At 47.0% G+C, this 22,846-nt stretch overlaps 1 protein-coding gene across 1 annotated transcript in view; it reads left to right on the top strand.

The window, feature by feature from the left end:
* The window catches only part of Prkce (protein kinase C epsilon), a 483,940-nt gene that overhangs the window by 390,435 nt on the left and 70,659 nt on the right, over positions 1-22,846 (top strand). Inside the window, exon 11 of the mRNA XM_021218600.2 lies at positions 3,707-3,861. Coding sequence (XP_021074259.1) covers positions 3,707-3,861 — 155 coding nt within the window. The remainder of the gene's footprint in view (positions 1-3,706; positions 3,862-22,846) is intronic.

Genomic DNA, 22,846 nt, shown 5'->3' on the forward strand with positions numbered 1-22,846 from the left:
GTGTGTGTGTGTGTGTGTGTGTGTGTGTGTGTGTGTGTGTATACTATGGCTATCTTCAGACACACCAGAAGAGGGAATCAGATTGCATTACTTATGGTTGTGAATCACCATGTGGCTGCTGGGAATTGAACTCAGAACAGTCAGTGCTCTTAACTGCTGTGCCATCTCTCCAGCCCCAAAACAGTCATTTTGGCATGCCCATTTAACATAATTAGATGGCTTAGGAAGCTCTCGAGTTTGTACTGCAAAATAAAAAAAGTAGAATATAATCTACAATGTAGGCCCTGTATCCCCATTTTTATAGGTCAGATCACAGAGAGAAGTATTTCTTTGTCTGAGGTCAGGCAGCCAGGGAGCGATGCAGTTGTGGTGGGCACTCCCCTTTGCCTCTGTTCAGGCACTGTCCTCGGTGCCACAGGACTAACGTTAGGATAGAATACAGCAACAGGAGTGGGAGATTTTCCCCTTTAGAAATTTAGATTCTCTAAATTCAGTCAAAGAAATCCTCCATTGGGGCCACAGCTCCAGATCAGGGTCTGTGACTATGGAGCAGGTATTGCGGTCCTTATTTCTGATGGAATTTTCCAGCTGGTAGGGCAGTGTGAACAGGCAGTATGTGTTCGGGCTATCCTCGGGAAAGGCTGGGCCAATGGCTTCTAAGGCAGAGGTTCTCACAGTGTGATCACTGGACCAACATCATCCCCCGGGACCTTGTTAGAGAGGCAGATACTCAGGTTCCAAATCGAAACAGTGTGGACCGCAAGGACCCCTGTTCTCATGATCCTCCAAATGATTCTGATGCCAAAAAGGGTTGGCCTTGGAGGAATCCTTTTTCTTTCTTTAAATTAAGGTTTACTGTACAAAATAATAGGCTTTGAGAAGACATTTTCATATACATATCATTGTATTTTGCTAATATTGAGTCGTTGTTTCCCTTTGTCTCATCTCCTTAGTCCATTTCCTTCCTTGGTCCTTATCTTTCTTCACTTGTGTACACACACAGGTACAGAGTTAAATCTAAATTCTACATATTAGCAAAAACATGTAACACTTGTCTCCCCCCCCCCAAAGGGCTGTTTTAGTTTTATTTCTGTTGTTATGATAAAATTTCCCAACCAACAGCAACTCAGGGAAGGAAGAGGCTCTTGGGCTTATAACTTCACGTTACAGTCCATCAGAGCAATGAATTCACAGTGGCGGGAGGATGAAGCAGATCATAGTGTCCACCCTCAGGAGCAGAGAGAGATGACTATGTGTGCGCATGCGTGCGTGGGTGCATGCGTGTGTGTGGGTACGTGCGTGCGTGGGTGGTCTGAGCACTATTGGATTCATAAATGGGAATGCTTATTAGCAATCAGCAAGGCAGCAGGAACTTCTGTGGACAAATTGATGCCCTGGGAGGGATCAGGGAACAAGGGAGGCTTAAAGTGAGAGACAAACGGGAGAGATGTTCTACCTTGGGCCCCCTGTGAATACCGCTAAAGCATCCATGGTAGCGGTTAGTATGCCAAGTAGTTGATAGTAGTGAAGTAGATGTGCTTCGTGAATGAAGAGCTATTTACTCTCTTAGGAGGACATAATGTCCTCTAGGAAGCTTCTTTAGGATGTATTTCTACGTTCAGACTATATGTGGGAACTGATTACCTTAGCTCAGTTGGTAGACTGATCCCCAACATAGCGTACAGCAGGCATGGCAGCACCCAACTCTAATTCCAGCACTTGGGAGTGGGAAGCAAGAGGATCAAAGTTCAAGGATCATTGTTGGCTTCCTAGCAAATTCTAGGCCAGCCTGGGCTACATGAGACATGCGATTGAGAACAGTGAAAGGTGGGGATGGGGTGGACACAGTGTCTTCTGTCTCTCTGGCCTCCCTCTGCTCTTACTGTCCCCACGGTCAAGCTCTTTCTAGACTCCTCCTCAGCTCCCTAAACCACAGAGCATCCTTACCTTCGTCTTGCTCAACGCCCTTTGCATTTCCCCAACTCTGCCCATTCCGAAACTCTGCCCTTGACTGTAGACCACCAGACACCGGCCTGTCCCTCCCCCCTTCTCTTAATTCCCTAAACAATATCCCACATGCAATCTGCTTAGGACGTGATGAAAAGTGCAAAGTGGATTCAGGCTTCTTTCTCCTCGAGTCACCGGAGATGCAGATAAGGGGCTCTCTCTCCTCAGTGGGAGAAGCCCTAGAGCATTGGTGGTTCTCAGCCTGAGCATCTCGACCCCCTTGGCAAATCTCTCTCACCCAAAATATTTACATTATGATTCATAATAGTAGCAAAATTACAGACATATGGTAGCAACAAAAATGGTGTTATGGTTGCAGGTCACCACAACATGAAGAACTGTGTCAGAGAGTCACAGTATTAGGAAGGCTGAGAAACACTTCCTAAGAGGGGACATTGTTCAGAACCCCAAGGGAATCAGACCTGTTAACCGTGACTCTTTGTTGCTGGTTTGTTTGTTTGTTTGTTTGTTTTATAAGATGCCTCATAGGTCATTTCAATTCCCAGAGCTATCCTAACAAAAATGCTACAAGTTTAGTGGCCTCAAATAGTGGGACATTCTGTCACAGCAGTAAAGGCCATACATCTGAGACTGGTGTTAGTTACCCTGGCCAAATCAAGTTGTCAGTACCCTAGGCCATTGCCCTCGGAGACTTTTCTTTCTTCCAGGATCCAGGGCAGTGGTTCTCAACTTGTGGGTCTAGACCCCCTTTGCGGGTGAAAAGACCATTTCATAGGGATTTCACATCCGATATCCTGCATATCAGATATTTACATTATGATTCATAACAGTAGCGAAAGTTACGGCTAGGAAGTTGCAATGAAAATAATTCATGGGGGGTCACTATAGCATGAGGAACTGTACTAAAGGGCAACAGCCTTCGGAAGGCTGAGGGCCACTAGCCTGGGGGCTTTCTGCATCCTTGGTTGGTGGTTCTGCTGCTCTAATGTGCTTCTATGATTACTGTCTCCGACTCCCTGTTCTGATATCCCTCGGCCTCCCTTCTCACCTCTCAAGATGACTGGCTTGGTCATATCTGCGAAATCCTTCCATATCCAGAAAGCACAGGTCCAACATCTTATGGGCAGGACCGTGTTTTCTTTGAGAGAACCATTGTTCATTATTCAGTCTCCCCCACGTGCCACGACACCTTGTGTTTTCAGAGTAGGGACTTGCCTAGGGACACATCTCACTGTATGGTTAAAATCAAAACCTAGTTCTCTTTTCTGTCCATCTCCAACGTGTGTGATAGAAGAAAGAGAGAAGTGAGGTGTATAGGGGGGTGCTTAGTAGCCCAGGGTGGCCTTGAACTCATGAAGCAAAGGATGACCTCGACCTTTTGACCCTACTACCTCTACTCATTCCCCAAAGTTGGGACTGCAGGCTTGCATGATACACTCAGTTGATGGGGTGCGGGAAGTCTAACCCAGCGCTTCTCGGATGCTAGGCAAGCCCTGTTGCGACTGAGCTGCACCTCCCTACGCAAAGGCAGAGTTTATACGGCACTCAACACCCTGCCTCAAGCGCTCCCTCCTTGTGTCTCCCTCTGGACCACTCCATCAGCCACCACCTGCCTGGAGGCTACCTTCCTCCCACCCCTGGAGTCCCAGTGACCTGTCTGGCTCACCAGAGCCTAACTGGCTCCCAACTAGGGTCTGTACTGATGTGTAGAAAGTAGTATTTTCTTTTCTTCTTCCAGGACCGCCTCTTCTTCGTCATGGAATATGTAAACGGTGGAGACCTCATGTTCCAGATTCAGCGGTCCCGAAAATTTGATGAGCCTCGTTCTCGGTTCTATGCCGCAGAGGTCACATCGGCTCTCATGTTTCTCCACCAGCACGGAGTGATCTACAGGTAGTGTCTTCTCTCTTCCCTTTGCTAAACACAGAAGAGGACGACTCCTCCAGACACTCGACCAACCGCTGGCCAGTGCCCAGCTGGTTTCCCAGCAACTGGCCTTAGCTTAGCTGTTTGTTTCAATTTGCATACAGGAGACTTGGTGGTAGGGTGGGAGCATGAGGGGTGTTTATCACTAGGAATGTTAATATCTGAAAGGCCCCAGGAGATCTGACCTGCTGTTTGTGTCCATTTTGATTTAAAGCTCAAGTATGACATTTAAAGGCTTGGCTCTGTGTGATCTTGAGGTCACCTTCGTTGCTCCGTCTCCCCCACCCTCTTCCTTGAACATCAGGACATTCTATTTGACTTTTTCCTCCTGTGCCACAAGCTTCCTCTACTTCCTCATCTCTCGCCCTTTCCTGAGTTTGTTTGGGTTAGTTGTCTCCAGTGAGTAGACTCTGGGAAGGACAAGTCCTGTAGAGGGCTAGAGGTTTACACACCAGGGGTGGGGGTGGGGAGTGGTAACTAGACATGATCCAACAGGAAGTGACTTTTTTTTCAGATTGTCCAGTCTTTTATTTATTGCTAGTAGCCCAGTCTCTTTCCAACTCATATACGCGTGCACACGTGCGCGCGAGCACACACACACACACACACACACACACACACACGTTTTCCAAGTCTCTCTCTCTCTCTCTCTCTCTCTCTCTCTCTCTCTCCCTCCCCCCACAGGCTTTTCTGTGAGGTCAGGAATTCTGGGAGGAAGACGTAAATATTTATAATTAGCAACAAGGATACTGAAGGTCCTGAAGGTTCTTCCAACGACTGTCCATTTCTTTACTTGGTCTTTGCTTCCCCGTTTTCTAGAACTTGGGTGGAAGAGGAGCTAGCTTGGCTTAGGTCAAAGTTAGGTACACACCTCAACACGTCTGACCCGCCCCAGGAGTAGCACCTTGACTGTATATTCTTTGAAAGATTCTGGTCATGCCCACCCCAGGCTTCCCTCCCTGCTGTAATTCTTCAGCTTCACAAAGCCAGGAGTGAGGAGGGGATGGGCGGGGGGGGGGGGAGTCAGCGCTTCCCTGTGGACCATACTCTAACCCAGTGGCTCTCAGCTCTGATGCTGCGACCCTCATGTTGTGGTGACTCCAGCCATAAAATCGGTTCCATTGCTGCTTCATAAATGAAGGCACTCTAGCCAGCCCAAACATGACAAGCTGGCAGGCTTTGCCCTTTATAGTTCCCTCTGCCTCGCTAAAACACACACACACACACACACACACACACACACACACACACACGCCATTAAATTACATTCCTGAAGCTAGCCAACAAGGCCTATTCCCTTATTTGGCTACTTCTTCCTCCTGAGGCTGACTACCAAGGTCTAGCTATCAAAGCACTGAAGACTGGCAACCCAAAGCCCCCTTGGGCAGCAGCCTTAATTAACATACCCAATCAAAATCAAACGCTTCACCCTAACACCGTTTCTATGCAAACTGATAAAGGTTTTTTGCCTGGGGTTGACATTGGTCTCTCTGGGGCAAATAAATCCCCTCTGTGTTGAGAACTTGGTTTGGGTGTATCTTGTGCCAATCCTGGTCCCTTCAATAACTCTGATTTTGCTGTTATGAATCCTAATATAAAGATCTTCTATGCAGGATATCTGATATGTGACCCCTATGAAAGAGTTGTTCAACTCCCAGGGGGTCGGGACCCACAGGTTGAGAACCGCTGCCCTAGCCTGTTCCGGTGGGGATCCGTTTCTGTGCTGTGTGTTGCTGTCTGGCCTTGGCACAACCCCTACACATTATTTCCCAAACTCTTATCCATGCCGTGTGCTCAGTGCCTCACCGTACGGTGGTGAAGGCAAGCAAAGTCCACTCCTGAAGTCTAGGTTCTTCTCCTAAGATCATGCGCTGATGGACACAACTTTCGTTCCGGAAACTTTAGAGTACGTGAGGCATGCTTAGGGCCAGCCAGAGAGAAAGGCTTCCTTCTCAGACGCTCTAACCTCAGAGAAGGATGACAGCATCCTCTCAGGCGCTACTGGGCCCACTCTAGGAAAAACCCCTTTCGATGAATGCAAAGGCAAGTGTATCTATAAGATCTGTATGTTCATGGGGAACGGAATGGTACAGACCTGTAATTCTACTTACTCAGGGGTCTGTCACATGAGTTTAGGAACAGCCTTTTAGAGACCCCATGCCTTTGTCACGGATCGTGTCATCCTCTCAATAGTGACGTTGTATTATCGTCTGTGTTGTGTTGTGTCATTTGGTGGGCAGGGGAGGGAGCGTACAGAATGTGGCTCCCTGGGACTGCAGGCCAGTGGTGCTTCCTCTCCCTCCTTCCTCAGAGCACAGTGTTCTGAACCATCGAGGTGGGTAGCTGTCTCCACAACAGTCTGCCTTATTAGCCTTCCTGCCCTGCCCTGCCCTGCCCCCCACCCCACCCCCGAAGCTTTGCAAACTGAGATGGCAAGGGGCTGGGGAAAGGACAGATGCCTGTACAGGGAAGCTGACGTCGGGTGGGCTGCATCAGCGACCCCACTGAGAGCATCCAGAGCCTGCTAGCTGGCCTTGGCAGGAAGCGTCTGCGGGTGAGCAGTCTCAGGCTGCAGACATCCTGGAGGAGAAAGCTACGGTGGCTAGTTTTGCACACACTGGTAGGTTGTTTGTGAGCAGTGATTGTGGACCTGAGGAAGGCTTTGCCCAATTCCTTGCTATGGCTGTGTCTTGTCAACAGTATACACGCGGGGCTTCCTTCCATCCTTTAGATTCAGTTAGGGCTTCCTTGGTTCCCTACACCTTCCTTGGTTCATTCCAGGGGCCTCTGGCCGTTACTCTTGTCTGGATGCATCAGCCAGGGTGTGTCCATGCAGCTCTGTCACTGGTGAATTCGTTGTAATTTGAGACTTTCATTGCTGCCTCTACCACTGGTGATGTATACAAAATTTAGATCACCTGTCCTCACCCTGTGGGTTGTGACCCCCATAGAGGTTGCATATCAGATCTTTATAGCATGATTCATGACTAGCGAATTATAGTTATGAAATAGCAACGAAATAATTTTATGATTGGGGGGGTCACTACAACACAAGAAACTGTATTAAAGGGTTGAAGCAGCTGGGTGTGGTGGCGCACTCCTTTAATCCCAGCACTTGGGAGGCAGAGGCAGGCAGATTTCTGAGTTCGAGGTCAGCCTGGTCTACAAAGTGAGTTCCAGGACAGCCAGGGCTATACAGAGAAACCCTGTCTCAAAAGAAAAAAAAAAGGGTCGAAGCATTAGGAAAGTTGAAAACCACTGATTTACACCGTTGCCCCCTCTCCCCAGAGCAATTTACAAGCTAGTTGGAATTATGGAAGTTAGGTGTGTGAAATGTCATCTCTACTTCAAGGCAGCGAGCGTCTCATTAGATGTCAGTGACAAGAACTCTCATCCCTTGGGATGTGTCCGCTCTGTTCCGCGGAGACAAGCATCAACGTCTTACTTAGCAGAATCAGAGACTCCCTTGCAATCAGTAGCCCAAAGCCATTCCTGATGAGCAACAGGGCCAGAGTGTAGTGACTCACCACCACCCGGGGACACCATGAGCCCCGTCACCCAGCCCGACAGACTGACAGACGAGCTCCCTCGGCATGTCCCTCCTCTGCAGTGCGCCTTTGTGTCTGTCCCAGCAACACTGTCTTCCCTGTTTTATTCATTCTTCAGTGAGGTATTGTTCTCACTCTGCCTTCCCTTCTCACCTCACCGTATCTCCTCAACCTCCATCTCTCCTCTGCTGGCTTCTTCCCCCTCTGCCCCAGTCTATGAAAGCCAGATTGCCCCTGGAGTCTTCAGCCATCTGTATTCCGTTTATTTATGCTAACTGCTCTCCCTACAATTTTAACCTTTCCATGAGTTCACATAATTCCTGTATGCAGTCATTCTGAAATCTCTACATCCAGCCCCCAGGTCTCTCTAGAACAAGAGCACACAGTCGCCCATTTACTGTTCCCTCTCACTCCCTCTACCCCCCCCCCTCTCTCTCCCTCCCTCCCTCTCCATCCCTCTGTTTCCCTTCCTCTTCCCTGCTGATATGTAGTAGTTCGCTTTCTCCATCCCTCTATCTGCCTTTCTCCCCTTCCATTGCACAACACTCTTTCAAAGCTTGGGCTGATGCACATGACCCCATTCTTAGCATCCTTTGGTCCCTGGAAAATGAAGCCCAAACCCCACTGTGTGCTCTGACTCCCTGTCACATTGGCTGCAGGACTGCTGTGCGAAGCTCAGTGGTTTGGTGATAGATGCAGGCTAAGTGGAGACTTGGGAAGTGGAAGTCAGGGGTGCTTTTTCTAACCCATGACGTCTCTGTGTCTCTTGCTCTTTTGGAGCTGCTGTAAGAGAATACTTGATCCTGGGTAATTTATAAGAGAGAAAGCTCTGTGACTCACACCAGTGGAGACTTGAAGGCCAGCATCGAGAGGCTGGTATCTGATAATGGCTTCCATGCTCTGCCATAATGTGACAGTGAGCACCATATGGCCTAAGGGCAAAAAGAATGGTGGCCAGAGTAAAGGGAGGACATGGAAAGACATAGTAAATCCTCCCCTGTGGTAATGGCATTAGGGCAACGGTGAAGATGGAGCCTATATGGTCGAAGCACCTGAAGAACCTAAGAGCCCATCTCTAACTCCATCACAGCGTCAGCTCCAACATGCATTTCAGAAGGGCAGACACACAAGTCATAGTGTCACATTTCTCACAGGTACCACGTGTGCTCTCAGGACCTCGCTGGCCCTTGAACTTTCAACCTTATCATTTCCCTTAACCATCTACCCCACCCCCTAGGTAATCCAGATTACACGAATTCCATCCCTAATGAGTTCTCCACACAGACACTCCCATCAAGAGCGAATGCTAGCTCCCTTATGGTGCCAGGTTAACATAGGTATGTGTGGGATGACATTGGGCGAGACAAGAAAGCCACGAGCTGGCGTTCACTGAAGCAGCATGCTAGTCACTCTTCTGTCGTATGTGAACAGTCTGTCACAGGCAAAACAAAATGCGAACTCTAGGTAATACTCCAAGGGTTCCAGATGGATGGGGTTTAGGAACCTGTGTGTTTCTGAACGTGTTCCCAGCTCCCTCGGTATTTTGTTCACTACTGTAATTTTTTCCACATGCCTACGGAACTCTTATAAAAAGGAAAGTATTTAATTGGGCACTGGCTTGCCATTTCAGCAACTTTGTCCTTCATAATCATGGTAGCAGAGCATAGTGACATACATGGCGTTAGAGCCACAGCTGAGAGCTTTACATCCTGCTAATTGCAGACGGGAAGGAAGGAAGGAAGGAAGGAAGGAAGGAAGGGAGGGAGGGAGGGAGGGGGAGAGTGTGTGACTAGGCCTGGAGTGGGTGTTTGAAACCTCAGAGCTCATCTCCAGTAATTTAACTCCTCCAACAACGCCGCACCTAACCCTTCAAAGCACCCCACCAACTGCCTACAAATACCTGAACCTATGGGCTCATTCAAACCAATACATTTGGGAGCTACAATTCTAGAGGAATTCCCTTCTCCCTTCAGGATGATGACCTGTAGCCAGCTCTGCACAGCCTTCCCTTCCTGCCTGCCTGCTATGGCATTAATGCTGCTCCTAAACAAGGTAGGATCTCTAAGTCACGGTTAGGCTGAGCCCTTGGTTAACTTAACATCTAAGATGCATCTTCTCTCAGTGAGAACTGCTCACACGAGTGCTCATGGGGGGGGGCGGGGATAGCATAGGCCAGCACTCCTCTCATCAATGCTAACCAATGCATGCTTGTTGTTCCAGAATGTTCTGTTCTAGAGCTGTCCAGTCTGGGACTTGCTGCTGCTTTGTAGAGCTGTACTTCCCAAAAGTCTCCATTTGAAGCATTTCTGACATGCTTTTTTTTTTTTTTTTTTTTTTTAAATCTGAAGGCTACCTCATTCCTCTCTGTTTTAGATTACAGATTCAGGAAGACCATGAGGTCTGTATGTCCTGTGCCACCTTTATCCCGAGCGCCATCAGAAGGGCTGTCAAGGGTCTGAGTCTGAGGTTGACAGAGAGGCTACGAGTGTGTGTCCTTGCCTTCCTGCCCCTGCCTCATCTGATGCAGGGTGGCCATTGTTTTCTGTCTGATATAACATGAGTGGTAAGGAACAGGAGTCTGTGTGGCAGATAGGCAAGGCCAGGCTGTGTGTACTTTGTCGTTAAAGTTAAGATTTGGTCTTGTATCTTTCCCACTGGAAGTTTTACATACACCAATTAGCAGCTTATTGGTCAGTGTGGTCTTAATAAGGAAGGGACGGGGTCACTTCTCCAGCCAGTGGCTCACACTTAAAGCCCAAGTTGAGACGCACAGGAGCATTTTCCTCTAGTCCCTCCTAGACTTGGACTCTCTACCCAAGGGGGCACAGGGAAATGTCTATATCCACGGATGGCTGTTTTATGGCACTTTTCAGTGCTATAGAAGAATGCATTCAAACACCATTTTCACTTTTCCTGACTGTAGCTGTTAAAAGTCTCTCCTCACAGAACGGGGGATGTAGCTCTGAGGCTAAAATACTTGGTATACAAGTGTGAGGACCAAACTCTAACTCCCAGAAGCCCACACGAATGACACATTGGTATGGTGGCCTGCCTCCAATTCGAGTCTCAAGAAGACAGAGGAAGAACCCCCAGAGGAAGCTGGCTAATGACACCAGCCATATTGAAACATTCCAAGTTTGGTTGAGAGCGTCTGCTTCAGTGGATAAGGTGGAAGAACAATTGAGAATGATTGCTGACCTCACACTTAGGCATACATGTACCCATACATGTGCCAGCAGAACGCAAAAACATGCATGTACATATGCTCACGTGCATACACACAAACACACACACACACACACACACACGAAAGATAAAAGAAACATCTCCTACTTCAAGCCCCTCGCCCATCCTGTAAAATGGTTTTGATGGGTGAGCCTTCTGTCAGGTGACCTGGGGACCTTTCTCCTCCTCAGTGTATATAGCAACCACTGGCTGTCAGAGATGACAGACGTGAGATTTTGAGAGAGAAGAGAGAGCTGTGGTCTACCTGGAAAGATGGAGGGAAAAGCAAACCCTTTTGTCCTGGAAGGTGCCGTGATATTGCAAAGGATTCCTTCCCTTACTTTATCTTTCTCTAGAATTAACTTTTGGATTGGGGCTACTCATGTTGGGTTCACGATAGACTAGTCCGGGTGACTGCTTGGTTGGGAAAAGTCTATGGATAATTTTAGACCTTCCCTCCTAGAGTGATTCTGTTGTCCAGTGAAGACTCTTGTCCCTACAGGGAAATGTGACTTGTATCCACTATACAATGCATACTTCATTATGGCTGCTCAGATGGCGTTGGAACTGAGAGATGCATCTAGTGCTATCAGAGCCAAGTGAAGGAGGGGGCTGGGGGACCACCGTAAAGTACCTGTCTACTGCTCTCATCTTCACTGTCGGGGTACCCGCCCTCCAGATCTGGCAGCATCTGCTTCCTTTCTCCAGAAAATAAGTCTCTGGTGCAAATGAGGGGTTGGTGCTTCCTGGCCACCTGGGTTTATAACTGCATCTCAACCAATGCTTGTAGTCTCTACATCTCCATCTCTAGAAACAACTTACTAGAAATTCCTAAACTCTGGAGGAGGGGTGAAAATTTGCAGGATAAATTTAATTTTTCTCGATTTCGCTCATTGCTGGTTCAGGACTCAGCTTTTTTGGACAGATAAATCCATTCCCACACATCCATGTGTTTCACACTTCCAGAATTATATGGCTGTTGCCTCTTCTCTTGTTTTTCTGTATAGTTGTGGGAAAGAGAGGAAAATAGTAATAGTTACTCTACCTACCGTCTTTATCCAGAAGTCTCTAACTACAACGACATCAATAACCACAGCATCACCATGGACACACTGAGGTTGCTATGGTTACTCACCACAATATTTATGATGTTTCCTAAGATAGTGGTCTTCCCAGAGCCCATCACCTCCAGTGACACTGTCAGGTCGCCCTGTCCCTGCCACTGCCCGTCTCGGTTTCACATGGGAAGCAGAGTTTTATTTTGGAGGCGACACTGAGTTTGGGGTCAAAGAACTGGGCCTGCAGGCTGGGTCAGCCTCTTCTTTGTTGTGTCTCCCTAGCCAGAGTAATCAGACTGTTTGAAGTGGCTTTTTTTTTTTTCACCACACCATGGGAATTAGAACATAAACCTCTTTGGACTGTTTTGAAATTTACATGATGAAAACATCCGCAGAAGTGCTGTGTGCAGTCCCTGGCACCTGGAAGGGTCTGTGATTCCTGCCTGGGCGGATGGAGAACACTGAGTTTGGGAGTCAGAGAATGTATGGGACAAGCCCTCCGCCCATCAAAATTCAACACGGAAACTTTAATCTCCAACACATCAGAATATGACTCTATTTGAAAATGGAGTCTTTTAAAAGAGGTAATCGCAGTTAGGTCTGGGTGGGTGTCAGTGCAAGACAAATGTTATCCTTAGAAGAAATGAAAGAAAGAACCAAGAAAGCACAGGAAAGGACCTTGAGAAGACATCCAGAGAAGATGGTCCTCTTCAAGCCAGGGAGAACGCCCTCAGAACAAACCAACCTGCTGGCGTCTTGACCTTGACCATTTAATTGTCACAACTGAGAGAAGTCAATTCCTGTCATTTAAGTGATCCAGTTTGTGGCAGCTCCCACAAACTGATACCAAGGACCTGGGTTCAAGCACCTAAACGACCACACGTGTTATCCTTGTCTCAGATGTCAGATGGTGCTAACGGCAGGTGGTGTGCAGATGGTGGCAAGACCCATGGGGTTGGCTTGAGTTGGTTAATAGGCTAGTTGACAGAAGTGTGCCTCTGGAGGTGGGGTGGGGCACAGCCAGTGATGTAAAGGCAATGATGTAAGCCCTTGTTTGGGTCAGTGAATGATAGGTGTGTGGATTCTGTTGTGCAAGTTAAGGGTCCAATCAAGCAGACCCTCGAACTCAGCACCAGACAGTATTCCAGGGAAAGAAGCTTTTTTAACTTATAATTTCATAATACATTCCTGTTACCCCCGTGGTTCTCAACCTTCCTAATGCTGTGACCCTTTTATACAGATCCTCATCTTGTAGTGACTGCCAACCATAAACTTATTTTTTTTTTGCTAACTGTAATTTTCCTACTGTTAATTTACTATAACTTAAATATCTAATATGCAGGATGTCTTATATGTGACCCCTGTGAAAGGGTTACTCGACTCCCAAAGGCATTATGACCCACAAATTGAGAACTACTTTGTTAGAAGCACAAGGCAGGAAAAATAGTCATATTACTTAGTATCTACAGTGGCAGACCTCCAGGATCACTGCAGATACTAAAATCCAGAGATATTCAAGCATCTTATGCAAGATGAATAACTTAAGTATCTACTCTGTAAACTGTCATCTCTCCATTCCTTACACTACCTAAAACGGTGCAAGGACTTTGTAAACAGTTGTCCTATTGTACCACTTAGGGGATGACAAGAATAAAAGTATATGTCTGGAACAGATGCAATATTTAGGACATATTTTGCCTTTGAGGTTGAGTAATTCCACAGATGTCAGACTCGGGGATATATATGGAAGCTGGCTGCGCTGATCCCTGGTCACTGAGTTGCAACAGCCTGAAACATCTGCTAATCAGGAAAGCTTCAGAGGCCGCATTGGCAACTCGGTTTTCCTGTTGGATGATCTTCCCCCCACTGCATGTCATGCCCGAGTCCCTCAGTCATGAGACTCATCCGTCCCCACTGCCGTGCTGACAACTGAATAATGTGTCCGCTGATAAAGGCATGCTAAATATTATCCCATAATCCTGAGATGGAGCTGTGTTTTAGGGGTCCAGATTTATTTTAGGATGAGATGGAGCTGTCTTCTAGGGGTCCAGATTTATTTTAGGATGAGATGGAGCTGTCTTTTAGGGGTCCAGATTTATTTTAGGATGAGGCTTTTCTTTCTTTGCCCCAAACTGATTTCCATCAGTGTTTTCTGCTAGCTATAGCCTGGGACAGAGTCACTGTGACATGATGAAGTGGAGCAGGGCGGGAGAGAGCACGGACCAGTGGCTGGGACCAATGCTGTGTTTACATTCCTCTGAGGAAGCCCCGATACTGCTGGCCAGATCACAAGTAGGATTATGAATTTTGTTATCATCGGAAATTCAGAACCAACAGGAAGTTTAGAGCCAGAGAGAAATTCCTGATGAAGTTTGAGCTAGTAATACGTGTTCAGAGACAAAATGGTCAGAGACTCTATGATCACCTACGTTTATTCTAGATCTGGTACATAACACAGAACAGAGAGCCCTGTGTCAGAGTTCAAAACAAACAAACAAACAAACAAAAACAGATCACACTGCACACGTTGAATCTTTAACCCGTGGGTTCTCTGTCTGTGGAATCAGGGTGATAACCCCCCCCCCACAGAGATACTGTGGGGATCACATGAGTTCATACATGTGAAATGGTATGGCCCTGCTGGGAGCACACACTCACATGAGTGGCTGAGTGTCCAGTTAGTAGAATTCTCTATAGAAATGGCCTGCCAATTGGCAGACTGATTAAAAAAAAAAAATTTCATCTGGTTTGTTTGGAAGATCCTTCCAAACAAAGGCATCTGTGAGATGCTGAGGCGTCAGACCTTTCCTGTGAAGAGGAATTGAATATCTGGATATTTCTTTATAAGAACTCAGTGCTCTATAGAAGCAGGTATATTGGAAGGAGTATTACTGCAGTGGATTCAAGCAGAGACTAGATTCTCCAAGCCTGAGTCATAGGACTTTGTTTCTTTAAGGCCCTGGGCTAATGACTGAGCTCCTAAAAATGGGAATTGTTTCAGCAAACAATCTCAGCGATAGGTAAGTTTTGTGTGAAAGTCTGAGGCTGGCTCAGTGGCCCTCCCCATTGGCCGTGTTTGTTTTGAGGGGACTTGGGTCACAGGAGGGGTGGAGAAGGGAAGAGTACAGCCATCACATCAAGCAGAGACCCTGGGGCCACACTTAGTTGGCTTTGCTTCTCTTTATGATCATGTGCTAGCAGGCTAATCGACTAAGGCTGTGCCTTCTGTTCATGCCTTAGCGCTGAGTCTCTTATACTGTCTCTGCCCATATTCTTTATAAAGCAAGAAACTGGGACATTTGGTTGCCGAGAAGCACAGAAGGACTGTGCTGTCTCAAGATAACGTCTGGAGGTCCTCGGGCCTCTTACACAGTAACATCCACAACCTTGGGCTCTTGTTGGCTTCGTCCAGGCAAGTTTTGTCACTGGCACTTGCACGCAGATCTTTCTGTCTCATGAGACGGTCCCCGTATATCTTCCTAGCTGCTTCCTCTAGTGACCTTATCTCTGAGTCACCTCTTGAGCCTAATGAGTGCGGGAGTGCGGTCTGAGGACTGACCTCTGACACGTCCAGGTGTAAGATACGCTTCCTCCATCCTGAACGGCAACAGTCCCCACACAGCCCGTTCCCTCAGAGCTTCTGTTTAAGAACACCAGAACTTTTCCTAGACTGTGGTGGGTTTTGTTTGGCTAGGTCGCTCCTTCTCACCCTCTAATGTTAACTCACTTGCCCTGGCCTTCTCTAGAAAACGTGGTCATTTCTTCCTCCTTTCACATTGCATCTGCCACACTATGCTACAGCAGGACTCCCTACGGACTGTGTCTATTTCTTGGATGAACAATCCCATAGATATTCTCTGAATTATCATAAATTGATGGCTGCCCCTAGTGAACCACAATCTCTTAATGCATGTATTTAGTTTACAAAAAAATAAAACAAAGCAAAAAGGCCTACCCCTAAGAAGATGTGAGGTTGGCGGGAGGAGTTCCCTGGACACATGTGGCCACGAGGATGAAATGTTTGTGGCTTCCTGATGGACCAGCCTGGGCTTTGCTTCAGTGCACTGCCCCGATTTGGATCTCCTTCTGTCCCTTGCTGTGTCTACTTGATGAATTGCTGCTGGGCAGCAAGCCCCAGGGCAGAATCCAGACCAGAGCACTAGTTAAGCTCGATCACAGCCAGGCGGCCTTGGGGAGATTATTAATACTATAGAATAATAATATTATCCTTTGCAGGGCCTCAGTTTCCCTACCCACACCTAAGATGACCACACAGGAGGAGCTAGCCTTGTGATTCTCAGACTGTCTGGTCTGAGAATGTCTTGAGCATAACCCAAAGGTTGATTGCCAACTTCCCTTCATTATCCCTGTGAAGTCCGGGCAAGTAATGGTTCCTCTTGGGAGGGTTTAGAGTCCACAGCCCATGATTCCTATGGCTCCTTAGAATATGGAACTTCATTGGCAGGTGACACTAGTGTTGGGTCCCCTCCTGCCCACACACACACCCTCCAATTTGTTCACAATACTCCCTCATTAACACAATTAATAGTTTGCCCAGGCTCTGTTGTAGCCAACTTGAGTATTTACTCCTGTGGTAAGTGAGCACACTACCTTGAGGGGAACACAGCTGGCTTGTGTGTAGGGACATCGAGCCAAGGGCAGAGATGCATTCTGGGAAAAGGACTGCAACCTTCACAGACACCTCCCTCCCTCTTAGAAGCAGGGCTGGCAGTTGCTCCTTGCTGGGAATCTGCTCACCTGCCATCTCTTGAAGGAGAAGGTTGTGGAGAAGCCACCAAGAAAATGCCTGTGTCGTCCAGACAGCAGATTAACAATGTTTGCTAAGACACTTCCATGTGCCAGGTGTGGTTCCGGATGCTCTCATAGAACAGGAGGCATCCAGTCTCTGCCCTCTTTGACACTCGGGTGGGAACAGCAGACAATGAGGCCATAACAATAAAAGCTGATAAGAGTTATGATAGAGGAAATACATGGCACGACCAGAGAAACCCAGGGAGGGCCCTGGGCTGGCCTAGAGCAGGTCAGGGAAGGCTCAGGGAAAGAAGCGGTCTCTCCCAGAGAGGCCTGATGGGTAGGCAGGAGGTGACTAGAGTAAAAGAATGGGGGTGAGGGTAGGAAGGAGGACAGTATTGATAACGGGGAGGGGAGGGCCCCAAGCAGACCTGTGGGCCCAAAGAGCCAATATGTGCTGGACCTCAAAGCACAAAGGACAGCTTGGTGAGGTGTGAGGTCAGACCTGGGAAGCAAGCGGGGGGCTCTAGGTGGAGGGGTTCTGGAATGAAGATCAAAGCATCCTCTTGGGGTAAACTCCTGGGATTTGAGAGATAGAAGAACCTTTGAAAGGGAGACATTCCCCTATCATTTTTCTCAAGGAATAAAGTGAAACTCAGACTTGTTCAAGGCCTCTCTGCCCCTTAAAGACAAAGGCAGAAGTTTGAGTCGGGACCCCGGGCGTTTGAGCATGAGTGCTGACAAAACTAGCTGCCAACAAAACCAACCAGATCTGCAGCATTTTCCCGTTTCTGTGGTGAATGTTCTCTCCCTGGGGCCAGTCTCGAACTACCAGCATTTGAACGACCAACTCACTACATTCCTGAAAAGTTTGTAATATGCTCTGGTGAACGGTTACATGCCAGCCATAGGGCCCAGTGGAGCAGCAGTCATGTGGACCCATCTCTTCTCGGCTCAGGGTCAACGCCCACAGAGTAATGATATCCCAACAGCCCACAAACGTTGCTGATGACATTCCCTCAGCTACCCGAGAGCCATCATCCATAATTTACTGTATGCTACTTGAGTACATTTTCCATTGGCCAGTAGACAGAAATCTCCCCCAGAAGACAGACAGCGATTTTCTATATGGTCACCTTGAAGCTCTGGGCTTTATTTTCAAGGCTGTCGAATGTTCTGTAATTTAGAACAGCTTTTATTTTAAGAGTAAGTTGTGGGGTTGTCCTAGTAGGGTTTTACTGCTGTGAACAGACCATGACCAAGGCAACTCTTACAAGGACAACATTTCATTGGGGCTGGCTTACAGGTTCAGAGGTTCAGTCCATTATCATCAAGGCAGGAGCATGGCAGCATCCAGGCAGGCATGGTGCAGGAGGAGCTGAGAGTTCCACATCTTCATCTGAAGGCTGCTAACAGATCACTGGCTTTTAGACAACTAGGATGAGGGTCTTATAACCCACACCCACAGTGACACACCTACTCCACCTACTCCAGCAGGGTCATACCCAGAACCCAAGTTGAGAGAGAGAGAGAGAGAGAGAGAGAGAGAGAGAGAGAGAGAGAGAGAGGACAAACTGCTGGGAGCATGTACTTGTAATGCTGTTGCTGAAGAGGCAGAGACAAGCAGGATCCCTAGGTCCTTAGCTGGCCAGACCAGCCTCTTGTTTTGTGTCATGTCTGTGAGACATCTTGTCTCATAGAAGGGCATTGGGGAGGAAGAAGGACCTCCACCTGAGGAAGAACCACCAGGCTTGCATAGGCATAGATGTCACATGCACTGAAGTCCACAGCCTTCCAGATAGCACCATGGACTGAAGGCCAACTACTCAAACCTAAGCCTATTGGGGCCATTCCATGTTCAAACCGCAACGTGTATAGATACGAGAACTGATAACCCAAATGGACGTGGACGACAACTTTTTCTATTAGCATACTAAATTAATGCTACCATAACAGAATATCCCAAACTAGGTGGCTTAAACCATGGGAATCAATATTTTCTAAGATCCAGACAGTGACAAGGTTGTTTTCCTGTGAGGATTGAAAGGAAAAGATCTGCTGCTTCCCCCCACATCCCCAGTGCTCCTTCCTATCCCTAGTACTCCTCCCTACCCCCAGTGTTCCTCCCTATCCCCAGTGCTCCTCCCTATCCCCAGTGCTCCTCCCTATCCCCAGGGCTCCTCCCTACCTCCAGTGCTCCTCCCTAGCCCCAGTGCTCCTCCCTATCCCCAGTGCTACTCCCTACCCCCAGTGCTCCTCCCTACCCCCAGTGCTCCTCCCTACCCCCAGTGCTCCTCCCTACCCCCAGTGCTCCTCCCTACCCCCAGTGCTCCTTCCTATCCCTAGTGCTCCTCCCTACCCCCAGTGCTCCTTCCTATCCCTAGTGCTCCTCCCTACCCCCAGTGCTCCTCCCTATCCCCAGTGTTCCTCCCTACCCCCAGTGCTCCTCCCTATTTCCAGTGCTCCTCCCTATCCCCAGTGCTCCTCCCTATCCCCAGTGCTTCTTCCTATTGTTCCCTGTCTGTGTGTCTTGGTGTGTTCTAGTGTGCTGTTTTGAGAAGGGCAACAATCAGATTTGATGAAGGTCCACTTTGATGGCCATATTTTAATTAAAAGATTTCTTTAAAGGCTTTGTTTTCAAATGAAGTCCCGCTCCGGTATACTAAAGGTTAGGGCTTCCATGGATGGATTTTAAGGGCATAATTTAGCTCATAACACCTACAGAGTTTATGGATGCTTTTTTCTTACATTGTTTTATCAGTCTTTTAATTTTGGGTCATTAGTTAACCCTCTGCCTCCCTTGAGTCCTTTGGTGAGCTGTCTGTATGCATTTACAATACAGATTATTTCGTCAGAGTTTGCATTCTATCCTGGGATTCCCCAGTCTTCTCTGTGGTTTTCAATTTGTCTGCACTGAGGCTCCGTGTTGGTACTGTGAAATTCTGTGTCATTTGTCTTGGAATAGAAATTTAGGTATCAGAATATATCTGCTGATATCTAATTAGACTAATATATGGTATTTCTGTTCAAATTGTATTGAGTCTATAGATTGGATCAGCAAGAACTGACCTCATAATCTGGCTCCGTGAATTTGAAGGATCTGTCTACTAGATACTCCTTGATTTCTTTCATGTGGGGTCTGTGAGTTTTCATACAGAGGTGTGCATGAATTTTGTTAAGTTGGCAGCCAAGATTTATTTCATTTGTGCTATCAGAATAGTATCTCTTACAGGAAATCAGGTGACTTTTATGTTAGCCTTATATTTGCTTGTAAGTTCTAGGAACTTTGGGTCACTAATTCCAGACTTTCTGTAAAGACAGTTCTGCCCTCTGTAAGGTCTGTGGAGTCCTTCCCACTCAAATATTTTAATTCATTTCTAATCTTATCACAAGAACAAGGATTTTCAGGACAATGCAGAGCACTACTAATGGGAGAGGAAATTCGTGTGATTTTAGGGAAAGTATCCCAGCTTTTCACCAGTAAGCACATGTCTGGGAGTTTATTTTGAAGTTGTTTTCTGTGGAGTTCAGGATGTTGTTTGCCATTTTTAGTCTACTGGGAGTTTATTATTATTATTATTATTGTGACTAGGTATTTAATTTGTTAGATGCCTTTACATTATCAATGGATAAGTGGTGTTTCTCCTCTTTGGACGGCTACTATGTACAAGTGGACTTCTGGAGGTTGAACCAGCCTTGCATTCCTGAACTAAACCCCCCTCGACTGTGGTATTTCCTCCTTCTTGTACATACAGCATTACATTTGCTAACTGTTTCACTTTGGCAATGTCTTTGTCTGGTTCTAAATTAGGATCATGCTGGCATCCTAGAATGAGTAAGGAAGGTTATAAACTATTGAGTATCTGAGTTGTGGTGACACATGCTAAAGTAAGGGATAAGGAAGGACATCGCGCTTGGGGCCTGAATTCTGACTTTGCTGGTTAAGAGTATGCAAGACGTGCTTGTGCATGTTGGGGAGATGTTACAGCTTTCTTAGAGCGTTCCATTCAGCATTCTGTAATTTGTACTTCTTCAAAATTTTCCATTAATGGATTTTCTTCTTTTCCTTATTTATTTATTCCTCCATTGCCCTCACTTTCCCTTTTCTTTCTTTATTCTCCCACCCCTTTGGGTTTTGTTTTGTTTTGTTTGAAACAGTTTCTCTATGTAACAACCCTGGCTGTCCTGGAACTTGCTCTGTAGACCAAGATGGCCTCAGAGATCCACCTGCCTCTGCCCCGCAATTACTGGGATTAAAGGAGTGGACAACTACACCCTGCCCTGATCTTTTTGCAGGCAGCATTGAGACTCAGTAAATCAGGCAAACAAACACATGATTCCTCTCGTAAACCTAGCTTCCCAAATATTGGGACTAGAGGTCTGAGACAGCATATCCCAACTGCTTTTGAGAGTAATTGATAGAAAACACACTGTTATTAACACAACAAAGGCTATTTAATTTTTTTGCCTTCTTCTGTGATTTAATGTGTTAGGGGGGTGGAAAGGTGCTTCAGTTGGCAGACTGGTTGCTTAGCATGCATGAAGAGGCCCTGAGTCCAGTTCCAAGCATCACATCAAGCCAAGTGTGAGTGTGGTGGTGCATGTCTGTCTCCTCTGCCCCTCCAGAGATGAAGACAAGGGGATCAGAAGTTCAGGATTACCTCTGGCTCCATGAGACTCTTGTCTCAAAAAAAAAGATCAATTACATTTAAATGACATGCAAACTTTTCACTACATGCTCATCTCTCTCAGGATTCCTGTTTTGCTCAGCTCAGTCCCTAGACAGAGAACCGCTACCTGACATTGCTTGGAAGGTCACAGTGGAAAACTCAGTTTGCTTTAGGAATGTCAGTTCCCTGGGCCAGCATGCCAGCACCGTCCTCAGCTTTTGGACCACCATCACTATTTCATTTTGCCTCACCTTCCCTGGGATCACAGGATCCTCTCACTCTTCAACAATGGAGCCTCCAGGGCCTTCTGGTAGTGCACTACACACACACACACACACACACACACACACACACACACACGTGCTGTAGGACAGTGTCTCCTGCTTAGGATTACAGAGCAATGGACCAGCTGCTGGGACCTCTCATCTGCCATACACACTGCCAAGCTCAAATCTGGGCCAAGTGCAGAAGCTGCTGCTCTAAAGCCAGCACAGCTCTCCAGAAGGAATGTCAGGAACGGCTTGAAGAAGGACCACCGACCACCGTGGGACAGCCAGTCCAGTGCTCGATCCAGACCTAAGGGGGACACACTCAGTTCCTGCGAATTCATTCCCTTGGTTTTTTAGAAAACCTAACATTGCAGTTTAGAAGTTTATCCCTTGCACCTCATGTCTAGAATCTCTGGCAGGGACAGAAGATCCAACTTTGTGTTTCTAATATTCATAATTCATGCCCTTCCCCCCTCTTTTTTTCTCCCTTTCTCTCTCCCTCCCTCTATCCCTCTCTCTCCTCCCTCCCTGTCCTCCTCCCCCTCCCTTAACTCCCCCTTCTCCCCCCCCTCGCTCCCTCTCTCTGTTAGCCAACTAGAGGTGTAGTAAAATAAAATTGATATTTGTATTAGTTCTTTGCGAGTTTCATACAACAAAACTTGACCATACTCACCCCCACACAACTCTTCTCAGAGTCTCTCCTCTTCCCTTCCACCAACCTTTGTTTTTGTTTTGTTTCATAATCCTTCAAGTCCAGTTTGCACTGTCCCAATTCTCTAGGATGCGTGGACTTCCGCTGGAAAGCAGTCAGTTTATAGGGACTACACTGGATGGGATTGAGTGCCTACCATCCTTCTTCATGTCTGGGTTAGGCCTGTGCAGGTCTGGCACATTCTGTCAGGAGTTCTTTGAGTTTATATCTGCAGCTGCCCTGCCGTATCCACAAGCTATTTCTCCATGCCTAGTCCTCCCCTGCCTCGGCTCGTACACTCTTCCCAGCCCCAGGGGAGAAGGTGTCCACGTTCCCTTTGGGGCTGAACATCCTGCCATCTTTGATTCCCTGAGGAGCAGGTTTTGATCTTACTGGTTTCTTCTGATATTTTCCTGTTTGTCATTTCATTAATTGATGTCCTAATTTTTGATTATTTCTGTTTGCTTTAACTTTAAAATTGTGTTTCTCCCCCGTTTCTGAAGACCTAGTTTATAGATTTTAAGCCTTATTTTATAAAAGTCCAATTATATAATGTGTACACTTCTCTTTACACACAAATGTTGATGTTGTATTTTTACTTTTTTTGTTAAATTTTTTTAAAAAAAATTTCTTGTGACTTTGGTCACAATAGATACACACCAATGGTTGCTGGTATTTTCAAAACATTGTGTAACTGTCACTATAATCACTTCAGAGCATCCCTGTTACAGCCACGAAG

The sequence above is a fragment of the Mus pahari genome, chromosome 18 (genome assembly GCF_900095145.1).
Source record: "Mus pahari chromosome 18, PAHARI_EIJ_v1.1, whole genome shotgun sequence".
Lineage (NCBI taxonomy): Eukaryota > Metazoa > Chordata > Mammalia > Rodentia > Muridae > Mus > Mus pahari.